The 20,988-nt window shown below is 47.5% G+C and overlaps 1 protein-coding gene across 1 annotated transcript; it reads right to left on the bottom strand.

The window, feature by feature from the left end:
* Positions 1–825: 825 nt before the first annotated feature.
* Positions 826–20,686, bottom strand: NSL1 (NSL1 component of MIS12 kinetochore complex). Its single transcript, XM_069954805.1, has 7 exons — positions 20,247–20,686; positions 15,747–16,724; positions 14,727–14,802; positions 13,595–13,725; positions 13,117–13,171; positions 11,684–11,751; positions 826–2,340 (listed from the first exon to the last, which is right to left on the bottom strand). Exons 1-7 carry the CDS (start codon positions 20,667–20,669, stop codon positions 2,059–2,061), a joined length of 2,013 nt encoding a protein of 670 aa, XP_069810906.1. The 5' UTR covers positions 20,670–20,686; the 3' UTR covers positions 826–2,058.
* Between the last annotated feature and the right edge of the window lie 302 nt (positions 20,687–20,988).

Genomic DNA, 20,988 nt, shown 5'->3' with positions numbered 1-20,988 from the left:
ACCACTCAGATCCAGGGGGAAGGGTGCAGCTGCTGCTGCGGCGGCGGTCAGGGGCGGTGGGGTGAGGGGCACACAGGTGACCTGGGGGGAGGGAGTTGGGAGGCACAGATCAGCAGCAGCTGTCAGTGTCCTCCCTCACTTTAATGGGCAGGGCTAGAATCGCTAACCCACCCCCCATTGAAGAGACTGAGGACACGTGATCCCGTCTGGGAGGGTGGGGGCCAGGTACAGGGAGCGTGTCGGGTTGGACTGAGATTTGATGATTCTATGCATTCAGTGGGGATGGATGCATCTAGATAAAAGCAAAAGTGTGCAGAATCCATAATAAATTAATATTGAAAAGATGGAAAGCTATGGGTGGGCAATGTATTAATGAAAAAAAAAATTGGGGGGGCGGGGGGGAACCCTTTAAAAAGTCGTCTTATACGCCTGAAAATACGGTATCTGAATAAATCCACATGCTCTTAGCTCCCTCTAGTGGCGTCTGCAGGAAACCAGTTTCCTGGTGGGGGATTTCCCACCAACAATACGAATAATGGAAGAGCATGATAGCGAACAGCCCCACTGATCCAAAGAATGGAGGTCCCGCGCCCCGATTGAATGGAGCAACGGTCAAACGTGCACTGCTGCTCTATTTATCTCTATGGGCCTCCCAAAGTATGTTGGTTGCAGTGCTGTGTATACCCCAGACCCATACATGATCACTGGAATCTGGTACCACTGGTTTATAAAAATGTAAGTGACAATATATGTATGAAAGGCCATCAAGGCAAGCACAAATAGCACAAAAAACACAACTTACAAACAGCCAATTTTAGTCCCATCTTTAATACATTAGGACAGATAAGAAATTCAGTATTACAAAATGGCCAATAAAACCACAAAATGCATATTTACATATATACAGCGCTATAAGAAATATACAATAAGGAAGCCATTTACAAGTTACTATAATGTATATACACCAAATAAAGGAAAGTGATACGTATGGTGCGAGGTGAAGGATTGGGATTCATACTATGTGCTGGGGTGGTGAGGTCTGAGGTATAAAAAAAAAACTAAAGCTGCAATACCAAATACAACCTATAGGGGCGCTCTTCTTAAATCTTATATAAATCATCACATTGGACTGCCCCTTTAAAGTGTAGTCATAACAGCAAGAATACACCTCAAAATAGAGGTAAAACATGCTGACATTTATAGTCCCCCAATGACTGTCTTCTCCCAGGTCGACCATGCAGGTATTGCAAGAAATGCATCGGTTTGTTGTAAAAAGGTGTCATCCAGGCATATAAAAACACAGCTAATTTCTTCCAATAACAGCGCCACCCCTGTCCTCAGGTTGTATGTGGTATTACAACTTGATGCAATAGATCCAGGCCTCAAACTTAGAGATATTAGTAAGCACTATACAATCTGAGGGACAGACCCCCTAATTCATATACCTCAGGTTTCAAAGTGGCTAAAAATTAAAAGTGTTTTAAACTCTACTTGTCCCCTAACCACAGGATAGGGGACAAGAGATCGCAGGGGTCCAACCGCAGCGCCCTCCAGAACGGTCCCCAGTTACTTTGTTTTCAATAGAGCTGAGGGTCGGCACGTGACCCACAGCTCTATTCATTCTCCGGAAAGAGCCCAGCACAGCAATCACTCACTCGGCCAATCACTCACTCGGGATAAGGTATAGGAACTTTAATGTGTCTACAGGAGCAGAGGCGCGAAAATCATTATTCACCATAGAACAAAGCACGGGTGACTAGTGAGATGTGTGCAATTCATTGTTTTGTAATTCATAGGATTGCAGAACTGGAGACCAGCTTTACATTTCCAATACCAGAAATAATTACATACATATACATAAATATATATTTACTGAACTGTCAGCCCTCTGGGCTTAAAGGGGTTTATCCAGGCTTAGAAAAACATGGCTGCTTTCTTCCAGTAACAGCTCTACTCCGTGTAATACCACACACAACCTGAGGACAGGGGTGGCGCTGCTTTTGCAAGAAAGTAGCTGTGCTTTTTTATAATCCTGGATAACCACTTTAAAAAGGCTTGTCATCCTTCCAGACTGATCTTCCTCTTTGATCTTAGTGGATATAATTTACTTTCGACTGAAGGGCTCTGTCGTTTTCTCACAGTCCGCACTGGTGCAACGTTTGCTGCCGCTGCATTTTCGCTCGGGGTGGTTTCTACCTCTTTGGGCATGGTCTTGGCTATGTCCTGTAATACTACTTTACTTGCCAAGATGTCTTGTCTTATGCGAGATTCTTGCAACACAGGCTGGAGACTGAGAACCTGGGAAAAACCTTCAGCTTTTTCCAACTGTGCTGGGAGAGCCTGGAAGACGAGGAAGAAACCACGATGAGAAACACATTGCGCTACCACAAAGTGCGGTGGAGCATAGAAAGAAAATTATTTCATTTACAGTTAGGGCAGTGGATTCCAACCTGTGGCCCTGAAGCATGTCCCGAAAGCCAACGGCTGATCAATCGAGTTCCCACATTCAGGTTTTGAAGGGAATGTGTCATCAGAAAATGACTTATTGTGTAAATAATGTTTTTATTTTTTATATTTTTATTTTTGGCGACATTTTTCTAATTTTCCATGTTTCTATCAAGATTATAAAATAACCCTGGGATCTTGCAGTTTTCATTCTCACCACTGGGGCTCTTCCTGTTGTGTCTGTGGTGATAAGAGGAGGCTGCTGTAAAGTCATCTGTACAGCATTGCAGCATCATGTGACACCAATAGATAGAGGAGACCCTGTGGAATGACCTTCACAGGTCACAGAGCACGCTCAGTAATGCTTCACATTTATCTCAAGGGGACAGTCTGTCTATTGTCATCTATGTCCATGAGTCTTGCTGTAAAGCATATCACTAAGTGCTGTTAAAAACAGCTCAGGCAATATGGCAGCCCCTATAACAATGCACAAAAAGTGAAATAAAAAAATTAAAGTTAGAGAATATATTAGAATTAGAAGTTTTAGTATCTGACTGTAATCAGTAAAAGAAAATTTAGGTGACACATTCCCTTTAAGGGTACAAACCCACACACCGTATACGCAGTAAATACGCTGCATATAAGGTGTGTGGGTTTATACCCTAAAACAAAAGCCAGATTATACATGGCAGTCTAAGTTTCTAAGTCTTCCTTCTTGGATTCAAAAATTGCATTTAAAAACCTGAACGTGTGAACAAACCCTTTTAGGGATCTAACATTCCTATAAAAATTGCGCTTTAAGATATAGCACCGCCTGGTAACTAGAGTCTCACGCAGTCGGCTCAGCAGCTACTTCTTTGAAAACCCCATGAGGTCATTTACAGCAGATTCTGAAATTTGGCACGAACCTCAATCACGCATGGTTAACCAACCAGGGAAGTAGAACGTAGTGAACAAGCAACACACACGCTATAGAAGCATGTGACAACTCTACACTAAGGGATATAGGATCAGAGTTATACTACAAGGTGATTTTGGCCGCAATAAAAAAACAAACACTGAAAACTTTGAACCCTTGTTGATCCCAACGTTATGAGGGTTATACAGCGATCATATGAGCAGAGGCTGCATCCATCCCACCAAACACTCACAGGCTAAGGGCAGAACCCAAGTTATATTTACTTGTTATTTGTTTTTGTATGTTTTTTTTAAATGTAGGAACCAAGCCAGATTAGACGAAAAGAAAATGGGATTTGTCTTCTAATGGTCTAACCCTACTACTTTCTTGCAAAAACAGCACCACTCCAGTCCTCAGGTTGTTTGTGGTATTACAATTCAGCTCCATTCACTTCAATGGGCTGCAAAACCCACACCCAAACTAGGGACAGGAGTGGTGCTGTTTCCGTTAGAAAGCAGCCATATCTTTCTAAGCCTGGATAACCTATTCCGAACCAAAAATGTAACTATGTCTGTTTTTGAGGTGCTTTACTGCTCACGGACGTACAGTTACGTTCTCGGATCGGCGGCAGGTCAAGATTGTCAGTGACAGCCGGGCACCCGCCACGAGTTGAGCTCGAATCGTGACAGTTAACCCTACAGATGCTGCAATCAGAGTGATCACAGCTTTTATAGGGTAGAAGAGAGGGAGAGTTCAAAGTGATTGTATAGCCTCGATTGCTGCTATGACAACTGGAGGTTTCCCTGAGGCCTCCAGTGTCATAGCTACAGTGGCCGTTCAGTCTAATCAGCAGGCACACTACATTGCAATGCAAATCAGAACGTACCGTAACAATGCTGGCAATAAAATTTAAAATATTTTAAATTTAAATTATCACATGAATAAACCTGCACGGTAACCACAGAAATTTTAAGAAAAATGCAAATTTTTTTTCTTGTGCCTGTCATTGGGGGACACAGCACCAGTGGGTATAGGCTACTGCCACTAGGAGGCGACACTAGACAGAAGAAGAAGTGACTCCGCCTGGCAGCCTATACCCCTCCTACAGACACCAGGCTAACTCAGTTTTAGTCTAGTGTCCGTATGAGGTAGACACAGGTGCCACGCACCTCTTTATTATTTTAGTTTTATTTCTTTTTCCTTTCTTTCTAGGTTATCAGGGGGACCGTCGGCGTGGGCTGCCACACCAGACGTAGCCTCCCCCTGAGGGTGCACTGGAAGTTTTCACTTTCCATGCGCCGGTCACCCGTCCCCCATTGCCAGCTCCCTGCGGCAGGATGCCGGTACCCCACCCAGGTGCGAGGTTACCGAGGGGGTGACCCTGCGAGCACCCGAAGACGCCGGACAGGTGAGTAGTCCTGTCCTTGGGGGGGGGGGGGTCATCCTGGCTAGGGCAACCAGTAGCCTCTTGCCTGCTCTCCCTAGTCCCCATTGCCACAGTGCACACTTCCCTGCAGCGCAGCCCTCCCTCCCCTATCCCCTGTCCTACTGGACAGGTTGTCTCCTGATCCCCCTTCTCATCTCCCTCCTAGCCTGGGCTGATGCCCACCTCCTTTCATCCAGGAGCCACTGCAGCTCGCAGCGGCTTCATAAGGGACAGCTGGGGGATTGCTGGGCTCCTCTCTCCCTGTTTGCCTCCGCTCCGGTCGCGTTTTCTGGCGCTCCGCGCCGCCGTCTCACTGCCGCCGGCCTGCCCCACAAATTTAGGCCCCGGCTTCTGCCGGAGCTAGGCCGCGTCGGCGCACGCTAGTGACGTCACTGGGGGCGGGGCGCCCGCCCGTTTTTCGGCTCCTCCCGCCACAGCCCTTTCTCCTATTGGCTACTCTGTAGCCCCCACCTTTTTCCTCCTTGCCCCCTCCCTTCCTCCTCTTGCCGGCAGCAGCTTCGGCTCGTGGCCTCCTGCTGTTATCTCTGCCAGTACAGCAGCCTCAGCTCCCTGTGCACAGCAGCAGTCTAGCATCCAGTGCAGCTATTCCAGCGTGCACCAGCTACAGCTTCCAGTGCAGTCGTTCCAGTGCAGCTCCAGCATCCAGTGCGGCAGCAGCTCCAGCATCCAGTGCGACAGCAGCTCCAGCATCCAGTGCGACAGCAACTCCAGGGTCTGGTAGGCTCACCCAGTGGGTGATATTCCCCTCCTCCACTCCCCAGGCTAACAGCCCTAGCTACCATGTCTGGTCCCCGGGATGACCCCCCTAGGCAGATCGCTCCCGCGGCTGTGGCGACACACTTTGCGTGTGCTCGTTGCAATAAGAAATTCCCCTGTGGTCAGCCTGGTTCCCTCTGCCTGCTATGCCTTAACCCTGGTGCCACTTCCCAGGAGGCCCCCCCTCCAGGTCCTGATGTAGCTTCTCCTGAGTGGGCTAGATCCCTGTCCCAGGCGATCGGTGACCTCTCTAAGCTGTCGCAGGTCATGATCCATGCCATTGAGCGGTTGCCCTTCCAGGCGCCTCCAGCAGCAGGACCCTCCAGGGTATCTCCTGACTCCCCTTCCAGAGGACGGTCTCATAAGAGACCTAGACTCTCTGTCTCACGGTCGCCCTCTAGGTGTTCCTCAGACCTTTCTCCTCCCAGATCCACTGCAGGCGGTTCCGCTTCCCAGCGACCCCTCTCCGCCACCTAGGGGGACCCCTCTGACTCTGCTTCAGAGTCTGACAGGGAGGATCAGCTGGCCTCTGCAGTGCAAGCCTTGATCCGTGCAGTGCGAGACACCTTACATATTGAGGAGGAGTCCTCTTCGACCTCCAAGAGTGAGGTTTCCTTCCGTCGCCAGAAGCGACAGCCATTGGTTTTTCCCAGCCATAAGGATTTTGAGGACCTCCTAGCCAAGGAGTGGAATCACCCTGACCGGCGGATTCCATCCTCTAAGCGTGCCGAGGCTTTGTTTCCCTTCTCCCCTGACCTGGTCACTACATGGACAGTGCCCCCATCTGTGGATCCTCCAGTTTCTCGACTCTCCAAGTCAACTACTCTGCCTCTGGCAGATGGTGCTTCACTCACTGACCCGGTGGACAAGAAAATCGACGCTTTTTCGAAGTCTGTCTTTGTTGCGGCTGGTTCGGCCCTACGTCCTACCTTTGCTGCATCCTGGGTCAGCAAGGCTTGTTCCTCTTGGGCCAGGCAGTTAGTCCATGACCTCTCCCTGGACACCCCGCGTGAGGATCTCCTGTCTCTGGCCTCACAAATTCTACATGCGTCCAAATACTTGTGCGACGCTTCTCAGGAAGCTGCTCGTTTGTCTGCGCGGGCCCTGGCAAACTCTGTAGCCATCCGACGCTCTGTCTGGTTAAAATGCTGGTCAGCTGACGCCGCCTCCAAGAAGGCTCTGACTTCTCTTCCCTTTGCAGGAAACAGACTTTTTGGGGAGCGGCTGGATAGAATAATCTCGGACGCTACGGGGGGGAAGAGCTCCTTGCTTCCTCAAAACCGATCCCGGCGCCCTCAGCCTCCCAGGCGTTCCAGCCGTTTCCGCTCTTTTGAGCCTCCGGCACGTCGTCGCCCGGCTAAGGATACGCCTCCAGCTCCTTCTAGGAAGCCCTCCTTCAAACCCCGCCCCACCTGGCAGCCCCGTTCTCGCCCTTCTAAGGGTCCTGCACCCAAGTCTTCTTCCTGAGGGTCCTTCACCACTCGGGTCTCTCCCTCAAGTAGGGGGTCGTCTGCTCTCCTTCAAGGAGATTTGGCTCGCCCATGTGTCCGATGTGTGGGCTCGGGAGGTGGTGTCCTCAGGTTACAAAATCGAGTTTGTGTGCATTCCACCTCCTCGCTTTTTTCCATCAAATCTCCCGCGCTCTTCGGCACGGCTTTCTGAGCTTTTTCGGGCGGTTCAGAATCTCCTAGCTCAAGGAGTTGTGGTCCCAGTTCCTCCCTCCGAGCACTTCCAGGGATTCTATTCCAATCTGTTCACAGTCCCCAAAAAGGACGGCTCGGTCCGTCCTATCCTGGATTTAAAACGGCTGAACAGGTTTGTTCGCCTTCGGCGGTTCCGCATGGAATCCTTGCGGTCGGTGGTCGCGTCTCTAGAGCAGGACGAATTTCTTGCTTCTATAGACATCCGCGACGCCTATCTGCATGTTCCCATCGCAGCCAGTCATCAACGTTTCCTACGTTTCGCCGTCGGTTCTGGACATTTCCAGTTCGTTGCCCTGCCCTTCGGGCTCGCCACGGCGCCTCGGGTCTTTACCAAGATCCTTGCACCTTTGATGGCTCTGCTGACGACCTTTTGGTAAAGGGCCGCTCCAAGCAGGACACTTTGTCCAGCCTCCAGATCACACTCGATCTCTTGACCAATTTCGGTTGGGTGATCAATTATCAAAAATCTTCCCTACTTCCCTCCCGCTCTATGGAGTTTCTCGGGATGCTATTCAACACCGAGATGGCCCGCGTCCTCCTTCCTCCAAACAAAGTTGCCTCCCTGCGCTCGGCAGTCTCTCTGCTCCGCTCGGGCGCCCCCTGTTCGATTCGCCTTTGCATGCGAGTCCTGGGCAAGATGGTCTCCTCTTTCGAGGCGATCCCCTTTGCTCAGTTTCATTCGCGCCCTCTGCAGCAAGCAATTCTGTCGCAGTGGGACAGGTCCCCTCTGTCTCTCCACAAGAAGATCCTCCTGTCCCCTGCTGTTCGCAGGGAGCTTCTTTGGTGGTTGACGGCTCCGGTGGTCCTCCTCGGCCGCTCGTTCCTCCCCCTCAATTGGCTGGTCGTCTCTACGGATGCCAGCCTGTCCGGGTGGGGGGCTGTCTTCGGAAGCCACACAGCTCAGGGCTCTTGGTCGCCGACAGAGGCTCGGCTTCACATCAATATCCTGGAGCTCCGGGCCATCTTTCTCGCCCTGTCTCAGTGGACCAATCGCCTGAGGGGTTATCCGGTCCGTGTTCAGACCGACAACGTCACCGCCGTTGCTTATCTGAACCGTCAAGGCGGCACCAGGAGCCGCTCTGTCATGACCGAGGCCGCTCGCATTCTCCGTTGGGCGGAGCGGGTTGTTCCAGCTCTCTCGGCAGTCCACATTCCCGGGGTGGACAATTGGGCGGCGGACTACCTCAGCCGCGAAAGACTGGATCAGGGCGAATGGGCTCTACATCCCGAGGTGTTTCTTCAAATCTGCCGGCGGTGGGGATCCCCAGATGTGGATCTCTTCGCCTCCAGGCTGAACCACAAACTCCCCATCTATGTGACTCGGGCCCGGGATCCTTGCGCGTTCGCGGTCGACGCCTTGGTGACCCCATGGGAGCAGTTCTCCCTGGTTTACGCCTTTCCTCCTCTGCCCATTCTCCCACGAGTCCTGAAGCGCATCAAGGCACTCGGCGTTCCCGCCATTCTTGTCGCTCCAGACTGGCCGCGCCGGTCCTGGTACGCCGACGTAGTGCACCTCCTGGCCGACGCCCCCTGGCGCCTTCCCCTGCGGGCCGACCTCCTTTCACAAGGGCCAATATTCCACCCCAATTTACCTCAGCTGAGTTTGACGGCATGGCTGTTGAAGCCGCGGTGTTGAGGTTTCGTGGGTTCTCGGAACCAGTCATCCAAACCATGCTTAAGGCCCGTAAGCCTCAGTCAGCTCGGGTCTACCATCGCGTGTGGAAGGCCTTCTTTTCTTGGTGCGAACAGAATAATTTTCACCCCTTGGTGTGTTCCACGCCCAAGATTCTTTCCTTTTTACAGTCCGGGCTGGATAAAGGCCTCAGTCATTCCACTTTGCGTTCGCAGATTTCCGCCCTGTCTGTTCTTTTTCAGCGGGCTCTCGCTTTCCGCCCCCAGGTGAAGACCTTTCTTCAGGGGGTGGTCCATTTGGCCCCTCCTTTTCGTCAGCCTTTAGAGCCCTGGGACCTTAATTTAGTCCTCGAGGTTCTACAAGGTCCTCCCTTTGAGCCTCTTCGGGAGGTGTCTCTTTGTTTCCTTTCTTGGAAAGTCGCCTTCCTGGTGGCGATTACCTCCATCCGTAGGGTGTCTGAACTGGCAGCGCTCTCTTGTCGCTCCCCTTATCTGGTCCTTCACAAGGACAAGGTGGTGCTTCGTCCTCTTCCTTCCTTCCTGCCGAAGGTCGTGTCTGCATTCCACCTTAATGAGGACATCATTCTCCCCTCTTTTTGCCCTGCGCCCTCCCATCCTAGGGAACGGTCCCTGCATTGTTTGGACCTTGTCCGGGCCATACGGATCTACTTGTCAGTCACTGCTTCCTTCCGCCGCTCGGATTCCTTGTTCGTGGTCCCGTCGGGTCCGCGCAAGGGGCTGGCGGCTTCCAAGACCACCATTGGGCGTTGGATCAGGGCAGCCATCGCAGAGGCCTACCGCGTTCGTGGCAGGGCTCCTCCTTTTCGGGTCACCGCTCATTCTACTCGAGCTGTGGGGGCCTCTTGGGCGGTTCGCCATCAGGCCTCAGTGTCCCAGGTCTGCAAGGCCGCCACCTGGTCTTCAGTTCACACTTTTTCAAAGTTTTATCAGGTCCATATCCTGGCTTCCTCTGACGCCAGTCTGGGCCGCAAGGTTCTGCAGGCCGCCGTGCGTTAGGCAGGCCGCATGGGGATTGTAATTTTCTTTCCCCACCCTCTGGGACTGCTTTTGTACGTCCCACTGGTGCTGTGTCCCCCAATGACAGGCACAAGAAAAGAGGATTTTTTTTGTACTCACCGTAAAATCCCTTTCTTGTGGCTTCATTGGGGGACACAGCTCCCACCCTGTTTGAGGTTGTGCTCCCGGGGCTTGTTCTGTTCTTGGGGTTTTCGTTCCCGGGACCAGCCTGGTTTTTTTTGGCCTGTTTTTTGTTACTACTTTCTACTGCTTGTGACTAAACTGAGTTAGCCTGGTGTCTGTAGGAGGGGTATAGGCTGCCAGGCGGAGTCACTTCTTCTGTCTAGTGTCGCCTCCTAGTGGCAGTAGCCTATACCCACTGGTGCTGTGTCCCCCAATGAAGCCACAAGAAAGGGATTTTACGGTGAGTACAAAAAAATCCTCTTTTTATATATATATATATATATATATATATATATATATATATATATATATATATATATAAATAAAACATAATGTACTTTAGCTTATTGGTAAATTTAGGCTGATATCTGTACAGTTTTCTTGGGAAAAATGCCAACATTTCATGAAAAGAAAAAGGGATACGTTATAGCATCACGGAACTATAACCACACAAAGTGACACAGTGGGCTCTGGTCTTTATAGTGTCACCGTTGTCATAGAAAACTTTTGAAGTGTCAGAGAGACATATCAAAAGTTTTGATCGATCCGGGTGTGAGCGTTCAGAACGAGCACTGTGTAGGCATAATCAGTCAGGCTCCATAGACTTACATTATGAGCCCGACTGATCATGTGACACAGAGCCGGGAGAGGACAGTGCTTAGCGTCATCTTCTCCCGGCTCGTTCTCGCAATCGGTACAGGTCTGAACACTGACAAGTTTTCTATGATGACAGTGACACTTTAAAGGGGTTAACCAGCGCTACAAAAACATCGCCACTTTTCCCCCTACTGTTGTCTCCAGTTTAGGTGCAGTTTGCAATTAAGCTCCATTTACTTCAATGGAACAGAGTTTAAAAACCCCACCCAAACTGGAGAGAACAGTAGGGGGAAAGTGGCCATGTGTTTGTAGCCCAGGATAACCCCTTTAAAGGGGTTTCTTTCAGAGACAACACGACTCTTGTCTCCAGTTCAGGTGCAGTTTGCAATTACACTCCATTCACTTCAATGGAACTGAGCAGCAAAACCCCGCTCAAGCTGAAGACAAGAGTGGTGCTGTCTCTGGAAGAAAGTGGCCATGTTTTTGTAGCTCTGGATAACCTCTTTATTGCACTTATCCTGGACCTGTCCTATAGGGATTAAAACTGACTATAATCAATTTTTAGATGATTTGCTCCAGTCCTAGTATGTTCCTTTTAGGCCAATAAAAGTACAAAATAAACAAATTTCCAATTTTCCCAGATATCAGTTTGCAGTGATTCAATAGAAACCTTCCCTCTTTTTAAATGACTGCAAGCAGAGATCTTAAAAACTGAAGAACTCATACAAAGACGCAATATCAAATGAGAGGTGCAGCAGCTGATGTCAAAAGCTCATTCATGCTTCACAAAGTGACGCTGTGTAACACAATTCAGAAGCTGTATCTCTCATCCCATGCGAGGAGTAGCTGCCGGCACTGTACAGCTGTAAAAGTAAGAAGAGCACCATGACTGACGCTGCACAGCTATATATTAGTTTTGGTGGACGATGCAGCTACATGGTGCCAGTGTCCCTGTAAGATAATATCAAGATGGGTTCCTTTTTCATACAGTCCCAGCTTTCTTACCTTCATAGTTTCTTTAATCTGCTGAGAGATGGCGGCTGTGGTAGCAGTTTGTTCCGTCATGCGGGATTCTAAGAAAAAAAAAAAAAATTAAATACTATTGGTCTGCTGCACATAATTAAAGGGGTACTCTAGCAATTTTTTTTGTTCAGATCAACTGGTTTCAGAAAGTTATATTGATTTGTAAATTACTTCTATTTAAAAATCTCCAGTATTCCAGTACTTATCAGCTGCTGTATATCCTGCAGGAAGTGGTGTATTCACAGTGCTCTGCTGCCCACTCTATCCATGTCAGGAAGTGTCTGGGGCAGCAGCAAATCCCAATAGAAAACCTCCCCTGCTCTGGACAGTTCCTGACATGGACAGAGGTGGCAGAAAAGAGCACTGTGTCCTAATGGAAAGAATACACCACTTCCTGCAGGACATACAGCAGCTTATAAGTACTGGAAGACTGGAGATTTTTAAACAGAAGACAATTACAAATCTATATAACTTCCTGAAACCAGCTGATTTAAAAGAATAAGATTTTCGTCAGAGTACCCACTTATAGGGTAACTGTCACTATGCACTTTTCCACAGTTTGGCGTTGAGATACAATTGATTACAAAAAATTGGATTACCGAGGCAACCTACCACACTGGACAATTTCCGTATACAAGTCCTATTAACTATAATAAGGCTCGTGCACAGAACTTGCTGGCCAAGGGACATTGTCTCAGCCACCCGATCCTCTGGTGTCCGCTATGTCTCCATGCTCCATGCTATGTGTCTCTCCTCCATACTGAGGAGAGACACATAGTGACAAATACCATTTAACACGTTTCCTCGTAGAATCCCACTATGTAAACTGCAACAAACATGGTTTGAACTAGTCAGTGATAAATCTGGTTCACTATTAGACTGCCTGGTCTACAGTTACATTGTCTAAGGATTATGCTTTTTCTTTTTACTAAGTGTTTCATTTGAAATGCTTCTCCATATAAATTATTAGCTTACATTGAGACATTATTGCTGTGCAACTTTCTTTGCTTAACCATGAGGTTGTGTGCAAGTTGTATCGTTGTTCCCTTTTAATTGCTATTTTATTTTTTTATATTGTCCCATTAAAGGGGTTATCCAGTGCTACAAAAACATGGCCACTTTCCCCCCTACTGTTGTCTCCAGTTCAGGTGCGGTTTGCAATTAAGCTCCATTTACTTCAATGAAACTGAGTTTCAAAACCTCACCCAATCTGGAGACAACAGTAGGGGAAAAGTGGCCATGGTTTTGTAGCGCTGGATAACCCCTTTAAATCTGAAATACCCTTACAAATGGTCTTCTTACAGACTTATATGTCTCCATGGTAACTGACTACAAACAAACCCTGTTACTTTCTTCCTTCTCGCTGACCTCCATTTAGTAGGATCAAGAAGAGTATATGTGACTTATATGCTCACCAGATCTTGAATCCAGCTTAAACTCCTTCGGCTTCACCACCGGTTTGTACTGATTCTGTAAAATAATTAATACAATAAATATAAATGCATACATAAAGAATATATATTTATTTTATCTCAAATACAATGAATTAGGGGACTAAAACATATTCACATAACTGTCTCAAAAATATAGTTTATAGACAGTAAATATAGATCACCGCTCCCGAACTGGCCTCCTTCTGCAACAGCATAATTCGCCTAATAGATAGCCCATGCAGCCAGTAAGTGACTGGGGCAGGACACCGCTGCAGTCACTGACTAGCTGACCGGGCCTGGAATGTCACGTCCCAGGTGCGGCAGGGGACCGGAGCTGCGGTATGCAGTCACCAGTACTGATGCCAGGTGCACATTATTTCTTTCATCCTTCCCCTCCCGGCACTTTGGCAATAAAGCCCCCCACCCCGAATTCTCCTTTAATATACATTTGTAGACATACCAATAATTCCCGCTCAAGTTTCAGAGTTTTTACAAATTGACCCAAAATTTTTTTCCTGTGTCGTTTTCTTTTCAATGCTACATCTACAATGGCATCATCTAGTTTGTCTTCAAGTATTTCAATGTCAGGTTCTGTAGGGAATAAAATATACAACAGATTAAGTTTTTGCTATGAGCATCAATAAGGACAACATAACATTTGTTAAAGTTCCACTGTAACTTTTAAAATCTAAATCAGCAGTTTGCAATTTACAAACACTTTTTTTCAGTTCTCATGCTTTAGAACAAAGCTATACTTACTTGTATCTAGGTTCAGTCTCCTGAAGGCTGCTATATAACAGCTATACTTACTTGTATCCAGGCCCAGTCTCCTGAAGGCTTCTATATAAACAGCTATACTTACTGTATCCAGGTCCAGTCTTCTGAGGGAAGACCAAAAGCAGGAAGTCCTGGCCAGTACAGAGTGTTAAAGATCAATGTGTTCTTTAATCGCATGACTACCTACTCTGTGAGCGCAGATGATTAGGACTTCCTGTGTTTGCTCTCTTTTTTTCAGCCAGCACAAGACTAGAAAGTTTCAGGAGACTGGACCTGGATACAAGTAAGTATAGCTGTTATATAGCTGCCTTCAGGAGACTGGACCTGGATACAGTAAGTATAGATGGTATATAGCAGCCTTCAGGAGACTGGACCTGAGGAGACTGGACCTGATTACAGTAAGTATATCTGTTATATAGCTGCCTTCAGGAGACTGGTGCTGGATACAGGTATAGCTTTGTTATGAAGCATGGGAAATAAAAAAAAAAAATATTAATAATGAATGTAAATTGCAAACTTGTTTATATCACTTCCCCTGCTGATTTAGATTGTGAAAGCTATAACGGCAGTGACACTTTAAACTTAGAGGCAAGATGAGAGATAAAAAACAGACTATCACAGAGTAATCATAGGCTATAATCACAAGTGTACCGTAACAAAAGTCCCAACACTCAGTTGCAAGATGGTTTTGGCATGGTGGCCACTGTTTTGACAAGAAAAATAGTGCCGTATGACGGAATCCGTGGCACAGCCTCCAATGCAGATGCCTTAAATTAAATGCACTGCAGTTACTAAGGGTTCTTGCTCCTCCTTACCAGACGGTGTGTCCGGGGCTTCGTGCCATGACTGCCCATCGATGCTTACGTTATCTTGAAAAGCCGTTTCAAAGTTCTACAATTGAACAAATCGTCAGTCATTTTTCTCAAGCTAAACAGCCGCTTTACAGACACCAAATATAAGAAATATAAAAGTTAGTAAGTATATATAATGCCCAGAGCAACCAATCAGATACTGCTCACTGGCCGAACCATCTAAAGACAGGACACCTTAAAGGGAAACAGCAGGTTATAAACTCTATTCTGCTGTTATGCATAACTCCCAAACATCCTGCATCCAGTGGGACATTCCCAATTTTGGGGTGATGTCACACTGTCCTGAGACAGCCCCCATGTGTACCGCTGCCCCATGCCGGCATTGGCACATGCCAAGTGGCTCTTTAACAGTGATCGCTCGTCAGCAGAATGTTTGGTCATGGTTAGGGGTGTGGGGTGGTAGGTCTCTGGGGCATGGCACATTGCTGACAGTAAAGAGAGACATTTTAGGACCCAGTACCACGCCTTGCAACATGCTCTTCGTCAGTAGAGCTTGAGACTTTTTAACCACAGCCTGAATGCCAAGCAACTGGATCTCATCCCTGCCTACAGATTCTGGCAATTCTCCTGCGGAACAGGGACACAATGGGGGCGGGCGTGGTACTGGGTCCTAACTCTTTTTGATGTGCTTACTGTGACCTTATAACTCTGGTATTGTTCTTGTTTCTGTTCATATATGAAAACAATAAAAATATGTTTTTAAAAAAAAAAAAACACATTTGCTCTCAGCAATGTGCCACGCCCCATGGGTGGTATGTTTGTGTTTTCAAAGGATGAGAATAAAGGAAGAAAGATTGCAATGTTTGTTTTAATATTCTCCAAAAATAACTTTTTGGAGCACATAACATTACTCTGGGCCCCATTCTCAAGACTGTGGTGGTGGCCCAGTCACCAAACTTGTATTCAAAAAGTCTCCATAGATTAAAAACTTTAACTACATAATAGGCATAGTATTCTACTCACCATGATGAAGTTGTTGTGCTCCTGCTGCCTCTGCTCCTGGTTCAGGTAACTCTGGCTTTCCAAAATTTCTTTGCTGAATTCTTTGCACATTTCAAGAACCTCTTGAAAAAACGTCTTTGAGGTACATTGTACCTTGCTGTCTCTCGGGGAAGCAGAGACCGGGGCAGGATCGGAAGTTACCCGATCTGCTTTTCTTGCAGGGCTCTTTGCAATATACAAACCGCGTCTTGATGGACTTATTATTGAGGCGTTTGTGTTTTCATCTTTCCTTACAGCACTTTGTATTGAGGGTCCAGCAATCTCAACGCTTGCTGCACTGCATACACTGAAGGGTCCAGCTGTCTCATCGCTTGCTGCACTGCATACACCCGAGGGCCCGACTGTCTCACTGCATACACCCGAGGTCCCAGGTGTTTTACTGCTTGTTGCACTGCACACACCCGAGGGTCCAGCTGTCTCACCACTTGCTGTACTGCACACACCCGAGGGTTCGGCTATCTTAATGCTTGGTGCACTGCATACACTGAAGGGTCCAGCTGTCTCACCGCTTGCTGTACTGCACACACCTGAGGGTCCAGCTGTCTCACCGCTTGCTGTACTGCACACACCTGAGGGTCCAGCTGTCTCACTTTTTGCTGTACTGCACACACCCGAGGGTCCAGCTGTCTCACTGTTTGCTGTACTGCACACACCCGAGGGTCCAGCTGTCTCACCGCTTGCTGTACTGCACACACCTGAGGGTCCAGCTGTCTCACCGCTTGCTGTACTGCTAACTTGTGAGGGACTGGCTTCTTCTACATCAGGTATTGGCCTCTCTACAGAAGGCTCTGCTTTACCCACCTCTGTTGCCCTGCTTGTGCTGGACGATGCTTTTACTTCTCGAGATAGGTCTTTAACCTCTCTAACATTTTCTTGACTTTTTTCTTTGCTTCCCTGGGAAGATCCGGCTTTTCCCACATCACTTCTTTCTTGGTTAAGCTATAATTCCAACATTAAAAGAATTATAAATTTAGTTTTTAATTACAATAATAATAATTTAAAAAAAAAAAAAAAAAAAAAGATTTTTAAGAGGTAAATTACATGTTGACTCTTCTCCCCTCCTGGGGATTAACAGGGTTATCAAGCGCTACAAAAACAAGGCCACTTTCTTCCAGAGACTGCACGGCTCTTGTATGGTTTGCAATTAAGCTTCAATCACTTTAATGGAAGTGGGTTTCAAATTCCACACCCAAACTGGAGACAAGAGCGTTGCTGTCTCTAGAAGAAATTGGCCATATTTTTGTAGTGCTGGATAACCCCTTTAAGGGTGCCTTCACACATACCGACTCGCAGCAGAAAACTCCCTGCGAGTTTCTGCTACGAGCCGAGGTCCTGGAAGGCCCCTATCACTACATACAAGCAGTGGTCTGAAAGACCGCTGCGTGTATGTAATGCAGTCGCCCCCTTAACCCCTTCGGCTCCCGCACCGCTGTCTCCATACATTACCTGGCTCTGGCTGCACAGGGTCCCGCTCTGTCGCCCAGCCACTGATTGGCTGGGCGGCAGAGCAGGACTCCGTGCAGCCAGAGCCAGGTAATGTATGGAGACAGCGGTGCGGGAGCCGAAGGGGTTAAGGGGGCGGCTGCATTACATACACGCAGCGGTCTTTCAGACCACGGCTTGTATGTAGTGATAGGGGCCTTCCAGGACCTCGGCTAGTCGGTATTTGTGAAGGTACCCTAAAAGAGGTTATCCAGGCTTAGAGAAACATGGCCACTTTCTTCCAGCACAATTCTTGTCTCCAGTTCAGGTGTGGTTTTCATTAAGCTGGGTGTGGTTTTCATGGAACTGGGTTACAAAACCTGTACCCAAACTGTGGACAAGAGCGGTGCGGTCTCTGGAAGAAAGTGGCCATGTTTTTGTAGTGCTGGATAACCCCTTTAACAATTCCCTTTATACTTGTTATTACCTTTTCAGTCTCCTTTCCCCAGTTCTGAGCTGCTGCTTTCTGCTTAAGATACAAAAAACTGTATAAGAGCTGTTACTCCCCCTCCTCCCTTCCAAGACGGCTCATGTAAAAGTCTCTGCACTCTGCGATATTGGAGGTCAAGATACTTGCGACCTTACTGTGATTAATCCTCCCTGCCACAGAGAGTGCAAGAACAGCCGGCCAGGGAGTTGTTTACATCAGCTGTCTCGGAAGGGAAGGGGGCGGAGAGGGAGATGAAGTAAACAGCTCACACATGGTTTACTTAGTCTTCAGCACAAAGCAGCAGCTTAGAACTGGGGGAAGGAGATAGAAGAGAAAATAAGTATGGAAGGAATTGTTAGTCTCCGGGAGGGGGGGGGGGGGGGACATGTGGATAACCCCTTTAATATATACACGGATATAGTAATCATTAAGATAAACAGACATTTTAGTTTTGTACCTGCTAGAACTATGCTATAGGCAAACTCTGCACTGCACTGTCCTTCTGTTACTCCTCCTGGAAATTTAAGAATAAACCAACAACTGAAAGTTACCGTTCACCTACTCAAGGAGATGTAGTCTGTATTCAGTGTCTAACTAATGCTGATGGATAGAAAAACACATTCCACACAATGTGTGTATCTATTTCTAGGAGTAATAACAGGAGAACTGCACAATGCATTTTTTTAAAGTGTACCTGAGAGGATGCACTACAGCAAGTCCTCTCCCCGCTCTGTGTAAGACAATATGGAGCCCCATAGACTTAGAGTGGGGGTGGACCATGATGCAGCACATCCTCTCCTGCTCCATCTCCCCAATGGACCAATCAAGACTTTTGACAGGTCTCTATGACATGTCAAAAGTTTTTACAAACAACAGGTACCCTTTAAAGAGGTATTCAGAATTGATATTTCATGGGGAATTCACGAATTTACTAAAACAGGCCAGCAGAACCTCAGCAGAAAACTGCAAGTATGGCAACCTCTGTATTGTATACAATCTTACCAGTATCTGGCTTCATCGTGTAGAGCAGGGATGTCAAACTCAGGCCCTCCAGCTGTTTTAAAACTACAAGTCCCATCATGCCTGGACAGCCAAAGCTTTAGCTGTCCAGGCATGATGGGAATTGTAGTTTTAAAACAGCTAAAGGGCCTGAGTTTGAAACGTCTGGTGTAGAGCAATGTCTCCCAAGCTGTGGCTCTCTAGTGGTTGCAAAACTACAACTCCCATCAGGCTCTGACAGCTCTGACTACAAAATTGTAGTTTTGCAACTGCTGGACAGCCTAGGTGTGTCAGATCATAGGGTCTTATTACACGGAGCGATTTTTAATGATTAACGACTAACGATAAACGATCGCAAACAAGATTGTTTATCGTTAATCTGAAATCGTTCACCATATTACACAGAAGAATAATCGTTCGTTACAATCGTTATTACGATAGTTACTATGATCGTTTACTCCTTCTGATCCCAGCAAAACAATGAACAACGTGCAATTACACTGAACGATTAGTGAACACATAGCGAACGATTAACGATAATTTTAGGTTCAGATCTAAATCAACGATCAACGACATACCGACGATTTTTCGATCGTTGCCTGCAATTACACAGAACGATAATCGTTTAAATTCAAACGATATAACATTTTTCGCACGATAATCGTCCCGTGTAATAGGGTCCTTACTGCCAGTTGTAGTTTCGCATGGTCTATAAAGCCTGTGGCTCTTAGGTCATGCTGAGAATTGTAGTTCTGCAATTTCTATACACCTTGTGGCTATTAGGTCATGCTGGGAGTTGTACTTATGAATTGTGTATAGTCCTTGTGGCTATCAGGTCATGCTGGGAGTTGTAGTTATGTATGGTCTCTAGACTATGTTGCTATCAGGTCATGCTGGGAGTTGTAGTTATGTACTGTATTATAGTCCCTGTGGCTATCAGGTCATGCTGGGAGTTGTAGTTCTGTACTGTATTATAAATCCTGTGGCTATCAGGTCATGCTGGGAGTTGTAGTTCTGTACTGTATTATAGTCCCTGTGGCTATCAAGTCATGCTGGGAGTTGTAGTTCTGTACTGTATTATAGATCCTGTGGCTATCAGGTCATGCTGGGAGTTGTAGTTCTGCATTGTCTATAGTCCCTGTGGCTATCAGGTCATGCTGGGAGTTGTAGTTGTGCATTGTCTATAGTCCCTGTGGCTATCAGGTCATGCTGGGAGTTGTAGTTCTGCATTGTCTATAGTCCCTGTGACTATCAGGTCATGCTGGGAGTTGTAGTTATGTACTGTATTATAGATCCTTTGGCTATCAGGTCATGCTGGGAGTTGTAGTTCTGTATTGTCTATAGTCCCTGTGGCTATCAGGTCATGCTGGGAGTTGTAGTTCTGTACTGTATTATAGACCCTGTGGCTATCAGGTCATGCTGGGAGTTGTAGTTCTGCATGGTCTATAGTCCCTGTGGCTATCAGGTCATGCTGGGAGTTGTAGTTCTGCCCTGTGTTATAGACCCTGTGGCTATCAGGTGACTGGAGGAGGGCTGTACACGTTACACACCATAGATGAGGATAGTCGGTCCTCCTCCTTGGGCTCGGGGCGGCTCGGTCTCCCATCCTGACTTCTTGTCGTCTTCATGGCTTTTCCTTGGGATTTCTCGCCAGGGGCCCCAGAGCCTGGTACCTGGCCCTCAGCAGTGTCCCCCGAGGACCCCCCTATACTGGCTATAGCACCACCCCTGCTCTTATTACCCGGGCTTTCTGCCTTTTGCCCCTTAGACCTCCTCTGGGTTCTGTGCACAGAGCTGCCCCCTCCGGACCCCGGTTCCTCCCGTTTCCCCTCTGACAGCCGAGTTCTGGGCCCGGAGCTCCGGCGGCCGCTCTGAGGCGTCTTGGCCCCCGAGGATGCGGCCTTCACATGGTCATTACTCCTTCTCTGCAAACGTAAACTTGTCCGCTTCACACTGTCACCATTTGCCGCCATTTTCAAAATTCCGGAAGCCGGCACCGGAAATGCGCACCCGCCAAAGACGACCCACGGGAACTAAACATACTGAACTAAGGTTCCGCGTAAAGATAGCTATATTTTAATAAAAATATCAAATTTCCTCGTTTCTCGTAATACCAGCCTGATAGTAGACCCATAATTGTAACACAGTAGATGATTAACATCACATACAGACTCGTATTTGTCAAATGGAATTGGCGCCATGTTTGTACTCCAGATAGGGCCCTACATATACATATATATTAGAATATACAGTCATATATCACTCATACAGTCTAAATAATTTGGTAAAAAT

Source organism: Dendropsophus ebraccatus, chromosome 15, assembly GCF_027789765.1.
Source record: "Dendropsophus ebraccatus isolate aDenEbr1 chromosome 15, aDenEbr1.pat, whole genome shotgun sequence".
Taxonomy (NCBI): Eukaryota; Metazoa; Chordata; class Amphibia; order Anura; family Hylidae; genus Dendropsophus; species Dendropsophus ebraccatus.
The sequence above is the reverse complement of the archived record's forward strand: the minus strand, read 5'-3'. Positions and strand labels throughout refer to the sequence as shown.